The sequence below is a fragment of the Astatotilapia calliptera genome, chromosome 11 (genome assembly GCF_900246225.1).
Source record: "Astatotilapia calliptera chromosome 11, fAstCal1.2, whole genome shotgun sequence".
NCBI lineage: Eukaryota > Metazoa > Chordata > Actinopteri > Cichliformes > Cichlidae > Astatotilapia > Astatotilapia calliptera.
This window is the reverse complement of record NC_039312.1, coordinates 21467184-21479113: the sequence shown is the minus strand read 5'-3', so window position 1 is coordinate 21479113 and position 11930 is coordinate 21467184. Positions and strand designations below refer to the sequence as shown.

At 39.3% G+C, this 11930-nt stretch overlaps 2 protein-coding genes across 2 annotated transcripts; one reads left to right on the top strand and one right to left on the bottom strand.

Annotated features, from left to right (window-relative positions):
- Positions 1-2022: 2022 nt before the first annotated feature.
- Positions 2023-7220, bottom strand: tfpt (TCF3 (E2A) fusion partner). Its single transcript, XM_026185667.1, has 7 exons — positions 7157-7220; positions 6504-6605; positions 5640-5762; positions 4649-4719; positions 4484-4553; positions 2583-2741; positions 2023-2483 (listed from the first exon to the last, which is right to left on the bottom strand). Exons 2-7 carry the CDS (start codon positions 6603-6605, stop codon positions 2409-2411), a joined length of 600 nt encoding a protein of 199 aa, XP_026041452.1. The 5' UTR covers positions 7157-7220; the 3' UTR covers positions 2023-2408.
- On the top strand, positions 7161-10481 carry ndufa3 (NADH:ubiquinone oxidoreductase subunit A3). The gene is given in 5 exon segments (XM_026185668.1): positions 7161-7413; positions 7415-7448; positions 7703-7777; positions 10132-10209; positions 10307-10481. Coding segments are annotated over 5 exon segments (402 nt in total). The 5' UTR covers positions 7161-7290; the 3' UTR covers positions 10399-10481.
- Positions 10482-11930: the final 1449 nt, after the last annotated feature.

The following is an 11930-nucleotide window of genomic DNA, read 5'->3' as shown; positions in this document are numbered from 1 at the left end:
TTATTTTAAATGTACGTTTTTTTTTATGTCATATTTAACATCTCTCTCACTCTCATACCTATATCTATTTTTTTTGGGGGGGGGGGGGGGTTAACAGTATTAAAAAGATGAATAAATGTCAAATTGACTGCTCTAGCATTTTTTTTATTTTTTATTTTAACACAGAAACAAACTGTAACTGAAACTTGTTATTCAGGCATAATATTTGTGTAAAAGCTTTCCATATAGGTGATGGGGTTGATTTTCAGGAACTGGCCTTGGCTCCTTAGTTCCAGTGAAGGGAACTCTTAATCTCATCTACCTGCTCAATCGTGTCTACACCCATCTGGACCAGCCGGCGAGCACTGTGAGGGTCATGTTTTTTGACTTTTCCAGTGCTTTCAACACCATCAGGCCGACCCTCCTGGGTGATAAGTTAGCAGCGATGCAGGTGGATGCTTCTCTGGTGTCCTGGATTGTTGATTACCTGACAGGAAGACCACAATATGTACGTCTCCCACAGTGTGTGTCTGACAAGGTGATTAGCAACACAGGGGCACCACAGGGGACTGTCCTCTCCCCCTTCCTCTTCACCCTCTACACCACAGACTTCAGCCACTGCACAGAGACCTGCCATCTTCAGAAGTTTTCTGATGACTCTGCGGTGGTTGGATGCATCAGCAGGGATGATGAGACAGAGTACCGGGCTGTGGTCGACTCCTTTGTCACGTGGTGTGAGCAGAATCATCTGCAGCTCAACGTGGCAAAGACCAAGGAACTGATCGTGGACTTCAGGAAGACCAGGAAACACTTGACCCTTGTTTCAATTCAGGGGGTCAGTGTTGACATTGTGGAGGACTATAAATACCTTGGAGTACACATTGACAATAAACTGGACTGGGCTAAAAACACCACAGCACTTTACAGGAAGGGCCAGAGTCGTCTCTATTTTTTGAGGCGACTGAGGTCCTTCAACATCTGCCAGAAAATGCTGAGGATTTTCTATGAGTCTGTGGTGGCCAGTGCGATCCTCTATGCTGTTGCATGCTGGGGGAGCAGGCTGAGGGTCGCAGATGCCAACAGACTTAATAAACTGATCCGTAAGGCCAGCAATGTTGTGGGGATGGAGCTGGACTCCCTCAAGGTGGTGTCGGAGAGGCGGATGCTGTCCAAGATAAAGACAATGTTGGATAACACCTCCCACCCACTCCATGACATGTTGGTCAGCCACAGGAGCTCGTTCAGTGAGAGACTGAGATTACCGAAAAGCACCACTGAACGACACAGGAAATCATTCCTGCCTGTGGCCATCTCCCTGTACAACGCATCCACTTAACACACTGTTTGCTGCTACAGCTACACATGTTTCTTTTCCAAATATTTATTTATAAGTGACTTATGTATGTATGTATGTATGTATGTATATATATGTATATATTGTACTATTCTTAGTGTATTGTCTGTCTTGTCTTAATGTTGGTTTAAAATGGAGCACTGTAACAAAAAATAATTTCCCCCAGGGATCAATAAAGTATTCTGATTCTGATTCTGATTAATACTTCAGCATACCAAGACATTTTGGACAGTTTCATGCTCTAAACTTTGTGGGAACAATTTAAGGATGGTCCCTTGCTATTCCAACATGACTGCGCACCAGTGCACAAAGCGAGGTCCATAAAGACATGGATGAGCGAGCTTGGTGTGGAAGAACTTGACTGGCCTGACTGACCTCATGGCATTCATCTTTGGGATGAATCAGAGCAGAGACTGCGAGCCAGGCCTTCTCGTCCAACATCAGTGTCCGACTTCGCAAATGTGCTTCAGGAAAAACGGCCAAAAATTTGGATAAACACGTTCCTAAACCTTGTGGAAAGCCTTCCCAGAATAGCGGAAGCAGTTATAGCTTCACAAGGTGGGGTGAAATCATGTCAAACCCTATCGATTAAGAATGAGATGCCACATTAAGTCCATGAGCATGTGAAGGCAGATGAGTGAATACAAAAGAGGGAAAAAACAAAATCACAGAAAAGTAAACCCAAACAGCACAGTGTAAAAGTTTAATATGACGACGAGTCCATCTGCTTACTCGGATAAAATCCTAACTCAAGTAATGATAGTAATACCCTGTCATATTCATCTAATACGTCAAATATTTATCAAATCATGTTTTCAGCATCACGTGCTTGTCATAAATATGTTGCCATCAACTGTCAACTGTAAAAACATAACCTCGTATATACAAAACAAATATACACATATATAAGGTGAATAACATCTCGTGTTACATGAACTCAATCTGTTCACAATATTCAAGTGAAACCACAACATTACAAAGATTGACTCAAGTAAGGCAGTGTTTTAAACAGTCCTGGAAACTGGGTGCTCTTATCCTAGTCACCATCATCGTGATATCCAGGACAGCGGTTTGATCAATGAGACAGTGAGGTCGGGCTGGACATTTCTCCAAACTGTGACTCTGCCAACGCCGACATCTCCGGGTCGATCTGAGAAAAGAAGGTCCGTGATTTGGACTACCAGCATTTTAACATACCCACAGTTAAACGTCCACAGGCAGCATCTGATCAGGAAAGAGCTTTACTCACCTGTGGCTCTTTATCCTTTTCTTGACGAGGAATTCGATGCCTCTTTTTCTTTGTCCCAGCCACATGATGTGATGCTGCAGATGGAGTGGAACCGGAAACACCGTTGAGCTTTTCATCCTCCGCTGCAGCAGCCGGCTCCAAATGGGCTCCAGATTCATCCTGAAACAAAGGCAAGGGGAAAAACAAAATAGTATTCATAACTATCTCTGTAGGACCTTTCAAAGTTTAGCAAGCAAAAGCAGAAGAACTAATACAAACAGAAAGCTGAAGGAAAACCCTGCCTACTGCCCTGGCCTGAAACTACCAACATCAGGAAAGGTTTCACAGAATGAGGGAGCCACAGGTTATTTTCCCATACACTTCTATACAGTAAGTCTTTTTGGACCCAGAGAAGTTGCGCTTTGGTATCCATTAAAAAGAAGGTTTAAGGCACTAACGCAGGGGTAGGGAACTCCAGGCCTCGGGAGTCAGTGTCCTGCAGGTTTTAGATCTCACCCTGGGTCAACACACCTGAATCAAATGATTAGTACCAGGCCTGTGGAGAACTTCGGTTGTATCCCAATTCAGGGTCTGCAGCCTTAAAGGCCGCATTTTAAGGCCAATTGCGTCACAGCGATGCGACGAAGACTGTTCCAATTCAAAGGCTGCTCAAAATGCGTCCCTCAAATGCGTCCTTCATTTCACTGAATTTTAAGGATGTGGTGGTGTAGACTTCGTGGCCCAAAATATCCCAGAATGCATAGCGCGGCGGTGGGTGTGGATAATTTTGCTGGAAAAAAAAAACAAAAAAAACCAAAAAACGGCAGAAGAGGAGCGGCCGGAGAGTAAACTTTTAAAAGTAAGTACTGAATATGATGTCACTTATTTATGTGCGAATGTTTAATAACGAAGAACATTAAAACATTACTGTTGGCCACATGTCGGCAAAGTTATGTGACATTAGTGACATTTGTACTAACTTGGTTTTAAAGCCTTTACTTAATATATGCCGTTCAATAGCTGACCTTAATCTTATAGAGAATGTGATGATTTTATGGATATTTAAATTAAGCACTGAGACAAATTTAGTAATGCCAACATATTAAAAGAACAATATGTGTCTCTCATATATATAACACAGTTATATATACAGTGTCAAAGAAACCTGTCTTTGAGTGAAGATTTAAGGTGACAGGAAATATAAATAATATAAATAAATGCAGCTTGAATCTTTACTGAAGCTCAGTATTTGAAACAGAGTTCATTCACTGCTGTAATAACTAATAATGATTGAAATTATAACTTTAATATTGGCCATATTATATTTACATTACCAAAGTGAGATGACTTTAGTCTCATGAACAACATGAGCTAATTGTTATTTACTAGCTAATCTTAAATGACTGTTCAGTACAGAAGTGAAGCCCAATAATCATGATTTCACAGTCAGCCTCAGATACTTATCAAATCAAAGCTCATGTAGAAACAAACAAATGAACAAAACCTTTTCTCCTTCATTTCTGTCAAATAATGTTGTATGAAATGTTTACAGCTGTTAGTGTCATGGTTGCTAGGCAACCTGGGCAGCACGACGGAGGCTAGACCGTCCCATTTCACAAGCCTGTCACTTCGGCCTTAGCGGTCTTTGAGTATGCGGCCCTTGTGGACCGTTAAGGCTGCGTACTTTAAGACTGCAGACCCTGAATTGGGATACAGCCTTCAGGATATTTTGAGGAGGTAATTTAGCCATTTAAATCAGCTGTGTTGGATCAAGGACACATCTAAAACTTGCAGGACACCGGCTCTCGAGGCCTGGAGTTCCCTAACCCTGCACTAATGCGTTGGCTTCACTTTTCATACGCAGAAGCTACTTCCATCTTTTATATTGTCTTTGATATCCACCCATGTTTGGTAATCCTTACCTCAAGCAGTATAGTGAGCTGAGCGTTTCTGTAGTCATCCCCGTGAGCATCTAAGGTCTTCATGAGGAATCTGTGAGAGTTAACACAACCCACAGATGAGCCATAAAGTGAGCAACTTCTCAGAAAACATACAAAATCTTCAGTTATTATAATGACAGTTTATACCTCCTTTCTTTCTTCAGACGTCGAGTAATTCTTTGCACTTGGTGAAGGCGACCCAGGATCTTCTGATTTACCTGAACAAAGTGCATGTGTTGGATCAATGATGAACTGATATATCAGAATATTAAAGCAGCAGGAGAATATTCAGAAACCTTATTGAAATAATTGTAGTTGAATCAGAAGTCAGGCCTGTGCGATGTAAGGTCGCACAAACCATTTACTAGATACTAGAATTTAAACTTGATACAGATACTCAGGAAAACACTGAATACTCAATACTATGTTCGAAGCTACTACTATTACTAGTAAAAAAAAGAAGAAATAATTAAAAAAAAAAAAAGAAGGCATTATTTCTGAAGATTAAAACAATAAAAAAAACAATAACATCAATGAGAGCAGTTTTTTTATATTATATAAAAAAACCAAACAAACAATATTTTAGGTTGTGTGAGTCACTGCTGTGCTTCTCATGACTTTCACTGCTGGTCAAATAGATTCATTAATGTTTCTGTCAGCCGTTTTGGTCTAGCTGCCGATACACTTCCCTCTGACTCAATCTGGCACTTAACAACACAATGTAACACTTTTTAGATAAAAGTAATGTGTTACTTTTAAATGAACACCCTCCATTAACATCACATGTTATGGGCAGGACTGGTACGGTTTGCTGCCTAGCCCTAACAAAGTTTTATTATTAGCCATAGTCACTACCTTAATAATAACTTAACAGATAGATAGATAATGTGGCTATTAGATAATAATATAACAGTAATGTACCAGCCAGGTTAATGTTTATCATAACATTTTAATACTTCAGTGTTGTTGAAACTGGAGTTCTACTGACACCTCAAAGTGTTGTTTAGCTGCTAGTGAGGGGAGGGCTGTGTACCTGCGTGTGTTTGCAGCACTGCTGTGTGAAGCTTTGTTTCAGTGGTGTTGATCTGGTCATTTTTATTATTCACGTATCATTTTTTTTTTTTACCATAACACACACCTGTTCAATTTCTTTACATTTCCTGCTCAGAGCCACATATTTCCTTTTGTCAAGAGCTCTTTTTTCTTCATCTTCTTGTGTTGTGCTCTCAAGCAGCTCGGTGCCTCCCGGACCCAGCTCCACCTAAACAAATACAAAAGCAGGATTCTGTTTTGTGTCTGGCATCACATTGTTTGTTCTCACAAGAAAACACTTTTACCTGTTCAATGTTTCAAAGCAAAACCCAAGTCAAGCAGAAAGTCATCTTATTATAGCCACATTATTCAGCAAGAGCTAGGAAATAAAAACTGCTATGCAGTGTATAATGAATTAGAAAGATTAATCTCCAATACATGTAAATGTGGGTAGCACATGGGAGTGTAACCATGTGCTTTGAGCCAAACTCCCCATATTCTAAAAATTCTAATGGGAAAGGAGAGGGGGCAATGATGTGTAAAGTAGCAGCTATTCAGTGACATTTTCATGCATGAGATCTGTGTCACAGAGGATCGAAGTTCATAGGGAGAAGGTCAGCTCTCTGAGTACTAATGTAGTCTCATTTCTAAGGGAAAAGATGGAGAAAACTAAAAAAGCTAAACTCCTGAACCAAAAAAGAAGACAGAAAAAAATGGAGTAAATGTCTGTGAAGGATGAGTGTCTTGTTTAAACAAATATAATGACTGGGGTTTCTTCATTTAAAGGTTTTTAAGACCAGCATTACTATTATATTATATAAATTCTGCATCAGTGTACTGATTCATATCTGCTGGCAACATTGGAGACTTGGTTAAATGAGCTGTGAATTTGTATTAATTGGCAAAACTAACTAAGTGTTACCATGTGTGCTAACATGACAAGCACCTTTATAAAGATCAATAAAATTACCTCTCCCGGTCCCAGCTCCACACCACCAGGCTCCAGTTCTGCTTCCAGGATGTGACCTCCAAATAAAGGAGGCAGAGCCAAGCCAGAAAAATCCTCCATCATCTGGAGGGAAAGAAGTTTCTCTGTTAATGTAAACAGCCTGTGCAGCGGTTATGAGTCATTCATCAAGAAGAAATACTAGCAAATACACTGGGCAAATAGGATTCAACGGCCTCACTGCCTAGCGCCAGCAATGGTGTTTTAACCAACCACTCAGTTTGTATGTGAAGCAAAGTGGCTGAAATTGACCCACGTGGACAGCAGCTGTCCTCTGACTTTATAGCGGAAATACCTGCAGCAAAGGAGGTGCTCAGGATTTACTCCGCTACACTTATCTTAAAGATTTAGTTGCACATTATTTGCCGATATAAACTTATAACACAAAATTTAAATCTACTATTTTACTGCGCGATGCTGAGATCTGGATAGTAATTACAGTAACTCAACAGCTGTTTGTGAGTCAGTAAAAGCCTGATATAGTGGTCGGGGTTCCCAGTGGAGTAAAAACGGCTGAAAAGTTCAAAACAAGAATTTCCCATGTTTTAGACTTCTGATGTCACCACGCCTGATTATTGTTTAGTACTAAAACAATCCATTAGTCTAATAGTACTTACATTTGTTAGTCTCGAAACGATGTTTTTAACGTGTGTTTAAAGCGACACTTCGACCAGTGTCATCATCAACCTGAGCACAAGCTGCGTGCAGTGTCGTTTTCTCTGTTTAGCTTTAGCTAAGGCCGTTTAATAGCATGATAGCTGACTTAAATCAATCCCGAAGCTTCCAGGGATCCTCTGTTTCCCTCTCTGTTTTCGTGCGGCGGGCGCAGGAATTATACGTCATTTTTAGCAGTCACTACATTTCCCATGAGAACTCGCTCGGTGGAAACTACACCAGACAATATGGCGGGTATGTGTATATTTTGTCATCTTTTTGACTTCTAATCAGTGAAATTCGGTTTACTTGGACCCTCGGATAGTACAGATAAACACCTTATATATTTAAAATTACTCTAACCGGATCTTAGAAATACTTTAGTTCTGATGTATTCGTTCGAAAAATGTGACCTTGGATGTGTTGCTAACATTAACTAGCATTGGTTAACCGTACGTAGCCTGTCACTCGGTGCGGTTTTTAACCTGCCCGTGGGTTTCTGTCTGCAGGAATCGGAGCTTTCCTGAGGAATGCGTGGAACAAGGAGCCGGTTATCATGGCTTCTTGTGGAATTGGACTGGTTGGTAAGTCGCCAACCTGTTAGAAATCTGTGAGAGTGGTGCAGCGAGAGAGAAAGAGAGAGAGAGAGAGAGAGCATAGCTTTAAATAACATACAATGGCAGTTCTGCAACGCCGATGAATGACAGTGTGGCAACATGAAATATTAATCAGAAGATTGCTAGCTATACGTCTCACAATAATCCGCTTTCGTAGACTTACATCAGCGTAGCTGTCTTGTGTTCAGTTTAATTGAACTGAGTATACGATTTATATGTCCAGCATGGAAAGACCGAATAAAGAAAACAAATAAGCACGTTATAGTCTTTGTGTGTCAAGTCCTTTTATTTATATTGCACGTGTTAAAACAACAGTAGTTGACCAAAGTGCTTTAAAGGCACAGTCACTTGTAATCCAGGTCTCAAGAACCCAATTAAAATCCACGAGTCACCTCACACTTGACAAAAGGCAATTTAAAGTAGATAGAGCTTCGATCTTTTAGAGCTGATTTAAAACAGTTTATTGTCGAACAGCTTCTTATGTGGGGTAGCAGACTATTCCAGAGCCAGGGGGGGCAAACACAGCAAAAACCCAATCACTTTTAATTTTTATGAAAGAAGTTGTTGTGATGATGACCTCAGTGACCTGGAGTTAAAAGATCTGTAATATATTGTGGAGGTAATCTATGGATTAAAACAGGACTGATATTCTGCCTTTTCTTTGTACAAGTTAAGAGTCGAGCGGCTGCATTTTGAACCACCTGCAAACGAGAGAGAGAGTGGCATCGAGCGATCCTACATTGCTTGTATAGAGGTGGCACGATGGTGTACTTCACCAGCGAGCCTTGCTGTGTTCCAGCGTCCTCTCACAGTTGAAACTTTTATGCATGTTGGTGGTTTGAAACTGACCGTGGATGTGGGGCAGCTATTAGGGGTGGGGGGAAAAATCGATACTGTGTAGTATCGTGATATTTTGTTTGCTAATAATGTATCGATACAGGGACAGCAGAAATCGATAAAAAGGTTTTTGTGCTCTGACTTCAGAGCATGTTGATCCTTTTTCTGAGCAAGAATCCTGACATTCCTTCACTGTCCAAATGTGTTTAACTTTTTTTTGGCAGCAATAAACATGACAGTTTACTTATTTTAATTTAAGACATGTTTTATTTTAATTAAGTTTAAAACTTTTTTATTTAATGTAAAATTATATTTTGTTTTCATTTACTTTCAAATCTGTCAGTTGCTGAATGGGCTGCATAGTTTTCATAAATTGCATAGTTCAGAATAGCTATAATTGTACCAGATGGTTGCACTCAGTTAATTTGGACTAGACTGTAATACAAACCGTTCAGTTTGTCAACAATAAAACTGAAATGAGAGAAAGACTGAGTGCGAGACTTTGATATTAGATAAAATGAATATTGATAAAGTTTACCTTTATGTACAGAATATGAATATCGCAAAATATTTTTAAAAAATTGCAATAATATCGTATCGTGTGTTAAGTATTGTGATAATATCGTATCGTGAGTTGTATGGTGATTCCCACCTCTAGCAGCTATATGCTTAAAGTTTATGGAATACAGTGCTATTTGGATAACATGTAACTTGTAGATTGAAGTGCTTTGTGTGGTAAGTAGGTGTAGAAAAGTTCGATATAAATACATTATTTAACAACACAATACAGAATTTACTGAATTTTTGTGGCCAATATCAAATTAGGTTATAATCAGAAAATAACAATGTCATTGCCCATGAACTTTCCAGCAGTGTATTTAAGAAATTATTTGGCAGCTTGACTCTAAAATCTCGGCTAACTTGGCATCACCATCTGCCCGCCTGTTATGTTACTCTGCTTCATGTACTGCAGACAGTTGGCTTTGGTTACTCGTGTTATTCAACGACCAGCGATTTGAGGCGTCTTTGCTGATTCCACAGTAGTAGATATGTGGATGTTTGAGTCATGGAGGAATTTGTTGTGAAAACTAACATGAAATCACTTCTTCTGCATTATTATTTCGTTTCAAACTGGAGAAAATTAGTAAGCTAAAGAATCTAAACAAAGCAATTCAATGAGGGAGGAGTGTGTATACAGTTTCTTAATGAAACTTGTCCAAAATGCCGGACAAGTTAACATCAAACGGTTTTTGGTCAGAGGGCTCCAAAATCTTTTGGTCTGAATTTTCATAAATCAGCATTTTAAATGAGTAACTTTATATTGACACTTAAAGCCATGCCAGTCAGAGTCGTTGCTATCTGTGTTTATTATGTTTCTGTATGACTGTGCACCTTGTGCAATGATTCAATTATTCTCAATTGACCTATAGAGGCACAGTGAACTGTGAGTGTAATGCCATATGTGTTCAAATGTCTTTTCTCAGGTGCCATTCTTCCGTTCATCAGCCCACTTACAAAATATACAGCAATGTTGAACGCAGCTGTGCCGTACAACTACCCAGGTAAACACTGGCGATCTTTATGTCACAGCAGGTTCAAGTGTAATTGAAAGCTGACGTTTCAGCATCCTAAAACTCCTACCTTATTTTCTCTTCACAGTTCCCGTGCGAGATGATGGAAACATGCCCGACATTCCAGCTCATCCACGTGAACCAAAAGGAAGAAACTTGGATTGGATCAAAAATCTATAACTTCAGATTTTCTCATGTTAATATCTGTCTAAATAGTTGCCTCCAATGTCTGTGTCCAACAATAAAGATTCTATTTAATTCTACTTTTGTTTCATCTGTATTATTTCAGTGCATTTAGGTTAATGATGTGCAAACTATAGCAACAGTGTCTAATTGGTTCTGTTGAATTAATTAATAACAAAGCCTGTAATCAGTAACAGCATTAATAAGTATTTTGCTGTGAAATCGAAGCAGAGTTGATCAGTCACAGTTTAAGTTGCTTTAAGTTTGATCTACACCTTTACCTCTCAAACATACATACATGTGAAACAGTTTTTTTCTCAGTTAAAAGTTACTCAGGGTTAAGATTTTTGTTTTGAAACTAAGCTTCAACACAGTTCTGATCCTTCAGAGGTGGCTTAGTTTAAAAATAAGAAGCTGTAATCAGATTAAGGCTGGTATAAAAAATTCTTTTCATACCAGCTTTAATTCTGCTCGCACCCCTCATGGATGGATACCCCCTGTTTTTTGTTTTTTTGTTTTTTTTTTAGTGAAAACATGAAGTAGGTTGTAAAATATCTTTCAATATCTCTTATTTCTTCTCACCTGTACAAAGTTTGAATATACTAAATAACAATATAACTGTGTGTTCTCTGCAGAAATCTCAGTTTTTCAAATCATGCAAAAGCTTGTTTCATCGACCTTTTATTTCACATGTAAGCATTAGTAGTCCAGATAAAGTCTGTTCCTCTGAAATATTCATAGTAGTGTTATATTCAGTAGTGTCTGAATAGATGCATTGTTTTCTGCAGATAAAGTGTATAAATAAATGTGTCTAATGTCGAACAACATTTCAATTCTAACAGAAGTGTTCTGAACTTGTGTTTGAGTTGTGACGGGACAGCTCTCGCCTACGTTGTTCAGCTTTGATTTAAAGTGCAGGGGAACTACTAACCACTTCATTAGGTACACTGTGCTTGTGCCAGGTTGGATCCCCTTTTGCTTTCTTTCAGAGCTTTTGTGGCACAGTTTCAACAAGTTGCTGGAAATATTCCTCAGAAAACCTCACAGTTTCTATCATGGCCAGATAATATTCTTCAAATACCATATTGTCTAACTTGTGGTGGGCCTGTGCATACTGTAACCTTATTTTCCTCACAGGAGTGGCACCCAGTGTGGTCTTCTGCTGCCGTAGCTTCTAGGTTTGATGTCTTGTGGATACAGAGATGCTCTTCTACATACCTCAGTTGTAGTGGTTATTTGAGTTATTGTTGCCTGACTATCAGCTTAAAGGAGTCTGGCCATTTTCACAGTCATGCCACATTCAAAGTCCCTTAAATCATCTTTTTTCCCCATTCGGATGTTCGGTTTGAACTTCAGGAGGTCCTTTTGATCATGTCTGCGTTCCTAAATGTATTTAGTTGCTGACATGTGATTGGCTGATGAGATATTTGCACTAACAAGCACCTGAACAGGTGTACCATAAGTGGCAATGAGTGTAGGTTTGAAACTTAAATAACGTTATCTGTTCATTTTACATTATTTACATTTTT

Coding starts and splice junctions, on each gene's coding strand:
- tfpt (XM_026185667.1), bottom strand. CDS start 6,605: ATGATGGAGGATTTTTCTGGCTTGGCTCTGCCTCCTTTATTTGGAGGT. Junction 4,554..4,648: donor CGTCTGAAGAAAGAAAGGAG/GTATAAACTGTC, acceptor TAACTCTCACAG/ATTCCTCATGAAGACCTTAG. Junction 2,484..2,582: donor AAAAGGATAAAGAGCCACAG/GTGAGTAAAGCT, acceptor TTCTTTTCTCAG/ATCGACCCGGAGATGTCGGC.